Consider the following 11,351-nt stretch of genomic DNA (forward strand, 5'->3'; position numbering starts at 1 on the left):
TACCAGTACCATGCATTTTTTATCACAATTGCTCTGTAGTAAAGCTTTAGGTCAGGCATGGTGATTCCCCCAGAGGTTCTTTTATTGTTGAGAATAGTTTTTGCTATCCTAGGTTTTTTGTTACTTCAGATGAATTTGCAAATTGACCTTTCTAACTCTGTGAAGAATTGAGTTGGAATTTTGATGGGGATTGCATTGAATCTGTAGATTGCTTTCAGCAGGATAGCCATTTTTACAATGTTGATCCTGCCAATCCATGAGCACGGGAGATCTTTCCATCTTCTGCGATCTCCTTCAATTTCTTTCTTCAGAGACTTAAAGTTTCGTCTCTACTTTTGATGATATATCCAGGTCTCTATAACCCACTCTGGTGCTCATTCTGAAGCACACAAATTGCTCTAGAATGAAGGACAGGTCCCATTGCCACATCCAGTTTCTTTCTCCAAGGCCAGTGTTTGTTCCTCATCCCTCCCATATAACCTATGAATAAGTAGCCCAGTGTGACAGCCATGAAACCTCCCTAAAGGTTCTGTTGCTAAGATCCGTGCCAACTCCTTCTCCGGTTTGACCCCAGTTAGGACCAATCTTATTTTGGTACTCCTTCCTCCTCTGGGGGCATCATTGTGACCCTGCCCCATTTTGCACTTTGGTACCTTTCCTCTATTAGAAACTCCCATAACAAGCACTGGCAGAAAACATGCATAAGGCATCTCCAGGGTTGCCATGGCAATAGAGTAGTGCTAGTATGAGAACAAGAGCTTTCTAGTTGTTTACTGAGTTAACTCTAAGCCCTTCTCCTAAAGTCAAGACTTTGTTAAACATGACTCCATTTCTCTCATGAATGTTTTTCACATTTCACTGTCTTTCCTGTCTGATAGTTTCCTATGGTCTTATTCCAACATGGAATGCCCATCCCCTGGTAAGATCATCAAGACCCATATGTTCCTGACAGTTATAACTAAAACATCATCTACTTCTGAAAGCCACAGATTCCCTCTTCTACATAGATCAGTTCCCCTTTATTCACAGATATGTTTCTAGCCCCTATGCTCAAGTACATGGCCAGGGCAGGAGTAGCCAGACTAAAATATGGGAGAGATGGAAAGGCAGGGGCGCTGGACTGAATCAAGGAGAGATGATCTCAATGAAGTCTATACTTAAGACCCATAGGGACTCATCTCTAAGCCAGAACTTGACAAGTGGAATATTCTAAACACAAGTATTGTCCTAATGAACTGAATGTACGGATTATAAATGAATAAATGGTGATGTGCACAATGCAGGGCCAAAGTTTCTAGGAAACGAGGTATGGAAAACAAACATGCTAAGGTAAGTTTGTCTACACAGACTCTCATCAGCCAGGGTTATGCCTAACCAGTTTGTGAAGACTAAGGAGCTGTGTCTCTGGGAAATCTGGAACTCAGAGAAGGCAGCAGTAGAGGAGACCTGCAGGCTCAACATTCGAAGACAGGGGACAGGAGCGAAAGGGAATCCTGACCAGGAGACACACATTACCCCAGTCCTGTGGCCCAACCTCCTTCCTCCTAGAGAGAATTATCTCAAGAATCTCATATTAATTACTTTCCTCAAGGCCGTGACCTACTACCTAATTCCAAGCAACTCAAGGAAGGAAGGAAGGAAGGAAGGAAGGAAGGAAGGAAGGAAGGAAGGAAGGAAGGAAGGAAGGAAGGAAGGAAGGAAGGGCTTTCTCTGGATTAAAGTTTGAGCATGCAGTCAGTCAGGATGGGACGGGCATGGCGTGGTGGCGTGGGCTCTCACTTCCACCCCTCCCCACAGAGCAGGAAGCATGAGGCAATGAGGCTGAAGTTCCTTTGGTGTCCTCTTTAAAACACAATTAGTATGAGAATCTCTGATTCTCTTGCCTGCTTGTGGGACCTTTCTCCTCCTATTGGGTTGCCTCATCCAACCTTGATATGAAGAAAGGCATGTGTCTAGTCTTATTGTATCTTGTCATGCTGAATTTGGTTGATATTACTGAGAGGTCTGCTCTTTTCTGAAGGGAAATGAAGAAGCAGTAGATCTGGGGCAGGGGGTAGGTATGTGTGTGCAGGGGACTGGGAGGAGAGGGAGGAGAGGCTGTGGTTGGGTTTTATTGTTGAGAGAAGAATAAATTAAAAATAAAAAGTTGCATTTGTTTTCTTCGTTTGTTTGTTTTGAGTGCAGGTGTCCTGTAGCTCAGGCCAGCTCCAAATTTTCTATAGACTGAAGGGCAGCCTTGGACTTTCTCCCCCTGCCTCTCTTAAGTGCTGGGATTACAGGACGGGCGTTACCACACCGTCCTCCTTGCTCCCTCTTCATTAAGTCTGAGTTCCTAGCTCATGGGTTGTCTGCCCACACTCAGCATTAGCTCCAGTGATGCCACTCTAGAAAGCCTTGCAGGCATGCTTAGAGGTATGTCTGTCTCCTAGGGGATTTCAAGTCTGGTCAAGCTGACAGTGCAGATGAACCATCACAGCACTGTAGACATCAGTGCCAGGATCCAAGCCTGCTGCTGCCTCAGTTTGACCGCACAGCTCCTTCCAAGATGATACTTTGAATTTCCTTCCAGTGGTTCCCTTCCTTGCACGGAGCAACTTGGACTCCAAGCAAACAATACATAGAGATTCCATCAAAGGGTTCATATCTCATTCTGAAAAATGGTTCACACGGGGAGTGGGGGGGGGGGAGAGACTGGAAAGTAGCAGATGTGAAGAGCTTGTTTGCAGAAGCTAAGTGTCTGTGATGGGTTTCCCTCCCCTCCTCTCAGCCTTGCCGCAGAATCACTAAGACAGTGCTGAGCTAGTGGAATAGCCTTGACTCTGAGGGAATACAAGCATTTTTTTTATGCTTAGCCATTCCAGCCGTAAAGATTCTTATCCTATTACCGCTAAGTGACGAGCGCGAGGAGAGAAATGATGATGATCTTTGACAGCCATTCCAACTGAGTAAATACAAGGAGGGAGGAACTCGTCCAGAGACCCGGGCCACTGCCCCTTCATTTCCCAGGATGAAAAGGAGCAAAGGAAAAATGTCTCCCCGGTGAGATGTATCCAAGTGTGGAATTTTCCCTCCAGGCAAGAGATGGGCGCCCCACTGGTTCTTACCATTTAGTTCCACACTGGACTAAAGGCTGAGAGAATATGCTAGAAGGGAGTCATCAAACCCAGGCAGGCCAGGGAGGAGACCTAATGAAGTTTCCTTAGTTCTAACGCTAGGTAGCCCACCCATCCCCTGCTCCCCTGCAGTCCAAGCCACCCCATTATAGGCATTGCTAGGCAACAGCAAAACCATACATTTGCTTTATCAAAATATTCACACACCCCATCCCACCACCAGAGGGGTGTGTCTCCTCCATTTGATGGCTTCTTGCTTGCCAGGTATTTTATGTGCTATTGGGATGAAGGGAAGGCCAGCAGTTGTGGCAGGATGAAGGTAGAATAACTGGAAAACAGGGATTGTTTGTTGGCCCAGTCACTGTGTTATGAACAGAAGAGCTCTTGAGAAATATTCTTAAGACTCTTAGCTCAACTAAAGTTGTCACTTTCTTTTTTTTTTTAAAGATTTATTTATTTATTATATGTAAGTACACTGTAGCTGTCTTCAGACACACCAGAAGAGGGAGTCAGATCTTGTTACAGATGGTTGTGAGCCACCATGTGGTTGCTGGGATTTGAACTAAGGACCTTTGTAAGAGCAGTCGGGTGCTCTTACCCACTGAGCCATCTCACCAGCCCAAGTTGTCTCTTTCTTACATTAAAATTTTTCTGCACAGCACACGACAACCTCCTTTTAATCGTGTGATATAGGAAATATCCAAGTCTTATTTATCATTATGACCACAGGGCCCAGGCAGTGATCTGGACACTATGTTGTTGGCAGAGCGACATGCCTGAAGTGGAAACATTGGGATTAGGATGCCCAGTGCTCTGCTCAGTTGAAATGGGATAAGCTAGCAAGATTATAAAGACTGAGTGAAGCTGGTCCACCCTTGTGCAATGATGTGAAGAGCAGAGAATTGGGAGAATGAGTGGAGGTTATCCAGACCAACACTTTACAAAGAAGATGAAAAAGGGAGGAACCAGGATGTTTCATAAGTCAGTCTGCATCCCTCCTCCCCACATCTCTCCAGAGACATGTATGTCTAAAGGATGCAAGCGAGCCTCAGCCTCAGCAGTGTGACCATCGTACCAAATGGATGTGAGGGGTAGGGTGGGTAAGGGAGGGATGCTAACCTCACAGTGTGAGCATGTGAGGGACCCACCACTTTCTGTACCATTCTGGCTATGGTATTATTACTGCCCTTACTCCTGGTGCGAGGAGAGCGCTAAGGACTTGGTCAGTCCATCAGCCTTCAGGGGAGAACCAATGCCTTCTCCTCCTCCCACCCCTCCCTGTCAAGTCACCTGGCTTCTTCAGCTTCCGAGGCAATTCACCCCAACAGCCCTCTCCTGGCAGCTCTTGCTCTAATGCTCAGCTAATAGTTGTCTGTTCCAGGCGCTGTCCAAATGCATACTATAAATCAGAATCCAATTACTGTGGTAAGAAAATTGGAAGCAAATTTAATAAGCTCAGTCCCCTCCCACGTGCTGTTTCTTCGCTCTTTCTCTTTTCAGTAATGAGAACTCTTCAAAGGGGGAAAAACTTTTTTTTCCCTTTAACTCTCTGACTGCGCTCTCTACTTCTCATATGAAGCTTCTGGGGGGCAAAGGATAATGAGAGATGGCTTCTTTAGCTCCTCTTTCCTCTCTGCATGGAAGGCAGGTGAGGAAGAGAGAGAGAGAGAGAGAGAGAGAGAGAGAGAGAGAGAGAGAGAGAGAGGAGGGAGAGAGAAAGAGAGAGGTTGACAGTCTTTCTAATGTCTTTCTCTTTTATTTATTCAACAAACAGATATCGTGCCCCTTATCACACACCAGACACTGTAATTGATGCTCAATCTGTTCCTTTCTCTACAGGGTAGTTGACACCAGAACAAGCAGGATCTTTGCTGCAAGGCAGAATGGTCTCCTTAGCAGGAACAAAGCCTGCATCACTGAGGCTCAGTCCCACGAATGAGCTAGGCAGCCAACGTAGGTCATTGGCTGTGAGGTAAAGCATGAAACCCTGCAGTACACAGAGCTTAGGAACAGTGATGCCAATTGCCAAGAGGATGCCAGGATGAGGGTAGAAGAAGAGGGGAAAGACGGAACAAGGGAGGCCAGTCTATACAAGGCAGAAGCCAAGATACCGGGACAGAGGGAGAGGCACACAAATATACAGGCAGGTGGATACACTTATCCCAGGGCCTCTACTCTCTCCTTAAATCCTGCGGCTTCTGGCAGAACCAGATCACACATGGACTTCACTTGGCCTGTGCTTCACAGAGCAGGTCTCAGAGTCACCTAAAGTTCTTGCTGAGCCAGGTCTCTGGGGTTCACCTGAAGCTTTCTGGGCAAAGCCTAGGAGACTGTGCATTTCCAACCTGCTCCCAAGTGATGCTGCCACTGGTGGTCCTTTGGTCTGGAGAATCAGGCTTTCAAAGCCATTGTGAGTTCTTGCTATTCAAAGTGTGAGCCACAGACCACAGGCATTACCGTCATCGGGGAACCTATTCGACATGCAGAATCTCAGAGCTGAAGAGATGGCTAAGAGCATTGGCTGCTCTTCCAGAGGACTCAGGATAGCGTCCCACATGGTACGACTACCTGTAGTAGTTCCAGCTCCTAGGGATCTCAATCCCTATTCTGGGCTCCTCCAGCAGTCCCCATACATGCGACATTCACTCTCTCGCACATACAGGAACACAGATGCATAAATAAAAATTATTAAAAAAAAAGAATAATAAACCTTAGGAAAAAAGGAAATGCTGGATATCAGCCCCCCTCGCCCCCAACCTACTGAGTCAGATGGACAAACATCCCAAGACGACCTGTCTCTTTGCCTGTTTAAGTCTGAGAAGCCCTCACGCAGAACAGCCACCCTCAAGTCTTGCTGCTCATTAGAGTCACTTGGGAACTGAGCAAGGACACACTTGAGTTGATTGGAGTCTGGGTATCAACATATTTAAACGGCTCCCCAAGTGCCTCTCAGAAGGAGCCTGGGTTGAGAGCTGCTAAGACTGGCATTTAGAAACCAACATATCCCACCTTGATGCTGCTCATCTATTTCTCTGGAATCGAGCCTGACCTTGAACCCCACCTTTGTCCTTCCCTAGCCTCACCGCCACACCTGACAGTCTGACCCCTCCATTCTGGTTTTTGATCTGGTGCTTCATTAGTTTGTTTAATCATCTCTGGTTTTCTACCAGCATGCTTCTCCTCCACACAAGGCTCAGCTATCATTCATATATATATATATATTTCATTCATATATATATATATATATGTATGTATATATATATATATATCATATATATATATAAGAAAATAGGTCAACACTCTCCATATTTTATTTGACCCTTATAACAACCGAAGTGCTTGGGATCATTATTGTTATTTTTATCCCTGTTTTTCAAAAGAGAAAAGCAAGGTGCAGAGAAAGTGAGTTAGTCCATTCATCTCAGCCAGGATGGGAAATGGCTGCCAGATCCCGGAGACCCCGTGCTGACCCTATGGTGACCCTGTACATTGTTCCCGACTTCAGCCTGCTTTACATAGGAGGTCTGGCCTGACCTTTTGCTGGCAGTGAACTGGTGATAAATATTTTCATTTCATCTCTGAAGATTTGGGTAAAAAGCAAGACCAGATTTACAGCAGTGATCTTCACTGCAGATTTGTCCTCCAGGGGAGACATATGGGAACAGTATTTTTGGCAATCACAACTTGGTGTGTGGGGGAAGGTAGCTGTTAGGGTAGGGAGTGCTACTGGCATCTAGTAATAGAGGCCAGAGAAACTGCTAGAATCTTGGGGCTCCCAGGATAACCCCTCCATGAAGCATCATCGAGCCCAATATGTCAGCAACATTGCTCTTGAGAACTCTTGACCACCATTAGCTATGCTGGTCATAATTGAGGTGGGCAGGCCCCAAAGTGAGTCCCATGGGTTCTATTGGTCTGTGTGGACGAGCTTATGGGACTGCACCAGCATCTGTAGGACTCACAGCAGGATTAGGAAACCTGGCTGGTGACGTCGCTAGTCATAGATGGTTTCTGTAAGCGGGAGTTGGATGAGGGAGATCCTGTATGTAGCTAGGACCCAGTGATCTGGGTCTGAGGGAAGAACACAGTGCTTTTGTGGACAGGCTCTGGGGTTCGTTCTTCAGCTCACAGGGGTACCACCAGCAGGGGGCAGCACTCTACTAAACTCAGCCTAGGGTTGGAGGATCCAGTTGTCCTTGCTCAAGAACCCCAAGATGACTTCTGGTCCTAGGTACCCACCCCAGTTCTGAGCCTTCTGATCTCTATTCTTTTGGGCTTTTTTTTTTTTTCGGGTAACATTTGCTGAATCCAGAATTCTCTGAGTAGCACACTGCCAGCTCCTGCAGGGTAAGGCTGTTGCCCTGAGGCAGACAAGGCTAATATTCTTTCCCCTTTTGTCTTCTCAAACAGTATCAGGATTCTACCTCAGTCTCCTCTGCCCTTCCCACTGCCTCCCTGCCGATTACAACTCTTTAACAGATGGAACCCTGGGTAGGTACAAAGCCCAGAGCTGGCTGGCAAGCCAGGCTCTTTGACGAACAAGCTTGGCTCTTCCTTGCCTGACCCCACAAGTCTGGCCTTTATGCAAACATTCACTTCTGCTTTGCACGGGAAAGTGAGAGGGCAGGACAGAACTCAGCACACCCACCTACTTGGTGAGCTCTTGGCATGTCCTCCCATGGCTAAGAGCAGTTGTGCCTGCTCTCCAAGGCCTCCCACCAGTTGTTCCAGAGCCTGTTTCCTTCCTGGGGGGCCTGGCATCTAGAATCAGGGCAAGCAAGCAGCTACCTCACTAAGACCTAATGAGGCTTCCCACAAGCTCCTAATGGAGCTTCTCCCCCCCCCCCACCGCCCTCCTGATCTCCCACACGTAGTTTCTGCTCAAGGAAATATAATAACTTGGTATTTAAATTTTTGCTCAGAGAGGAGTAACAGGATAAGGGCTAGGGAATTCAAATAGCAATATTAAAAAGAATTTCAATGAGACTTCGACTCTAAGAGAGTTTAGGCCAGTAGGAGGAAGGAGGAGGGGACTCTGGCTATAGGGGACACAGACACTGCTGCTTAGGGGGACATTCATGGCATCTTATAGGGAGAGTTAAATTCACAGATTGGTCAGCGTTAGAAAAAGCCAGGCCATCATCCAGTTTGTACCCTTTGCTGTGTTCATGTGGACACCAAGATTCCAGCTCCATGCAATACTGATAGGGACTAATGAGGACCAGTTGAATGTCTCCACGGGATACATGCTGCATACAGGATTTCCAGGTTGTGCAGCTCTGCTTTGGCAACCGAGTCCCAATGACTTCATATAGTAATGCTCAAAATTACCAACATAATAAGCCTCAACAATTATAAAAGTCCTTTGCATGCAAATTCTTTTTCCACAAATGGGGACCCAAACCAACTAACAAAGACAAAGAGAATAAGAATTTAAAGTCAACACTCTCTACCCTTACACCAACACTCTATACCTTGCCAGTTGAACTGCCTTTGACTCTTGCCACCCAGAGGCCAGTCTGTGTTGGAATGGCTGCAAGGACAGTCATGTATTTCTCTGTGACTCTCTAGCATGTGTGGGCTAGAACATGGAGGTTTGGAGGGGAAGATAATTAAGACCCAATTGCTTTCTCAGACCTCAGCAGCAAGCAGAGGGGCTACCAGGACCAAAGGAGTAGTTGGCAAGGAAACAAAACATCCCCCTTCACAAAGCCTCTTTCTGCTCCTAACAAAGCTCTCTACCTGATCTCTGTTGTGTTCTGGAGCTGTGGCCTCTCTAAGCCAGACTGGGGGTGGGGGGTGGGGGGACAATTCAAAGCTAAGAGGCCCCGCTGAGTCTCTTCTCACCTTGTAAAATGTGCATAAGATGCTATGGAAAGAATTTCTCTTAGTGACAGGAGAGAGCATAGCCTGATTTCCTGAGGGTTTACCCATCATACCCTTCTGCTTCGAGAGCCAGGCTGGGATGTGAGACTTGGTCTGGGAAATCCAGGTTCAGTCTTTTAGTGTTCCACTAAGTTTTTAGCATTATATAGCATGCATCACCTAGGGTGACTACCAGCTGAGGTGGTGGGCGTCTCACTCTCTTCAACCTCCAAGTAGAAAGCAGGATCTTTGAGATGGTTTGTGTGCAAGCAGTGTGTAGCACAGAAACTTTACTCCATCCTGTCACCTGTCTCAGGTCCTGACACTGGGCACTATGATCAATGAGTCTCCAAATCAAGCTCTTTGCTAATAGGTCCTGGCTGCCAAGAGGGGTAAAGCACCTACATGGAAGAAGGAGGTACCTCTTATGGCGTGTGTCTGGGACAGCCCGATTGCTCGATATCCGCTCGCTCTCCCGTTGGTTGAAAGCATACAGTTTGTAGGGATCATCACCGACACGCCACTTTTTGGCATTCAGATACCGCCGCTCATCAAACTGCTCCCAGAGGTCATCCCAGTCCGCATCCGAAGGCTGTGTGACATGAATGGAAAGTCTGTGAGAAGGCTCCCCAGCCACCACCAGCTCCCCATCCATCTGCCAGCAGCCGACCAGAGATTAAGCTTGTTCCATCTGGCAATGCTGAGCTCAAACATGGGGCCAGGGGCAGAAGAACATCAGCAAACCCGCCAGCAATAATAATCGCATAGAGAAGGGTGATAATGTTGCTACTGCTACCTATCAAGCCCCACATGCCAGGTACAGTTCTAGGACCATCGTTTCCATGATCTCATACAATCCTCATACAATTGCTCAGATGTGTCAATACATGCTCACACAATCAGTACATTGCCCAAGATTCACACTTAGGGAGCAGCAGGACCTTTGCCTAAATTCTAGCACTCCAACCTGAAAGACCATCTTCCCAGGGCGATGTGAGGATACCTGGTGCTCTGGCACAGACCAGGTGGACCACAACTACTGTTGTCTCCAATGAGCTTTAGGAGAGGCAGTTTCAGGAAGCATGTCATCGATCCACAATGGTGGGAGGCCCACCAGACACCTTGGTCTTTTGTTTCTCCAACCCAAGAACCTGTAGCCACTCTTAGAGGAAGCATCAATGGGCAAGCCAGTAATAAGCCAACAGTGTATATCTGAGGACACAGGATTTCAGATTTTGGAAGGTGACTTCCATGTCCTTGGTTTGGTTCATACTTGAACTCTCTGAACAGATAGGGGAACAAGGGACTCTAGAAAGGCCACCAGCCTAGCAAGTGGCAGGTCCTCACGCAAAGCTTAGTCTTCTGGATCCTTCCGACAGGAGAGGAGAGGGCCTGCCTTCCCTTCAGAGCCAATGATGTCTGATATACCCCATCAACCAAGTCTCAGTCACCCAGCTAGTGGGGCTGAGAATCCAGGCCTCCACTTGGCAGCTGCTTCCTAAAAGCTGTTCCCACTCTCACCACAAGAAAGAGTAGTCTATACCCCCCCAATAACCACAACTTTCAATTCCATCTAAACCACAAATGCTGTGCCTCCAGGAAGAGCTTCCAAATGGTCTCAAGTGGGGTGGCTCTTGCCCTGAGGCGGGCATTGTCACCAAGAAGTTGCTCATTCATATGACCCTAATAGTCAGGTCACAGTCTCACACTGCACAAATCTTAAGGGAGAAGAGACCAGCGTTCAGTCATAGAATGCTAGCTGTTGCTGCACACAGACATCCAAGCAGGAGGTTCAGAACTGGCTTAGTGACATTTGCACAGGCGTTGTGACAGGTAAGAGGGGCTATACCAGTCTGCACGCCCATTTTGTGCACTGTGAGATCTTATCTGGTAATTGATCTCTCTCTTCCTCTTTGTTATCTCTGTTTGAAACAGCATTTTTCTCTAATAGCATAAAATGAAGCCCTGGAAACCAGTGATTTTTATCCAATAATTGATTTTATTAGTGTCTTACGATACTGCTGCTCCAGAATTTGCTAGGGGGAACTCAGGTAGGTGTGGGAAACCCACAAGCTGGGCTGTGCAGTGTCACAGCTTGACAGCTGTCACCTCTGTTTGGAACATCACCCCAGGGTGACCTTGACATCGCATCCTCCTGGGAAGGGTCGTGGGACTGTCTCCCATTGGCTCACTGCCAACTTAATTCATTATGACTCTCTAAATAAGTTGTAACCCCTCATGGTGCTCTGAGCTCAAAAGGAGGGAGGAAAGACAGTAGCGCATGTCCTAGAGAGGTTCCGCACTACACACACACACACACACACACACACACACACACACACACACAGAGAGAGAGAGAGAGAGAGAGAGAGA

At 47.1% G+C, this 11,351-nt stretch overlaps 1 protein-coding gene across 1 annotated transcript in view; it reads right to left on the bottom strand.

Annotated features, from left to right (window-relative positions):
• The window catches only part of Galnt14 (polypeptide N-acetylgalactosaminyltransferase 14), a 226,050-nt gene that overhangs the window by 80,046 nt on the left and 134,653 nt on the right, over positions 1-11,351 (bottom strand). Inside the window, exon 2 of the mRNA XM_021186338.1 lies at positions 9,401-9,570. Within this exon, the coding sequence (XP_021041997.1) occupies positions 9,401-9,570 (170 nt within the window). The remainder of the gene's footprint in view (positions 1-9,400; positions 9,571-11,351) is intronic.

The sequence above is a fragment of the Mus caroli genome, chromosome 17 (assembly GCF_900094665.2).
Source record: "Mus caroli chromosome 17, CAROLI_EIJ_v1.1, whole genome shotgun sequence".
Lineage (NCBI taxonomy): Eukaryota > Metazoa > Chordata > Mammalia > Rodentia > Muridae > Mus > Mus caroli.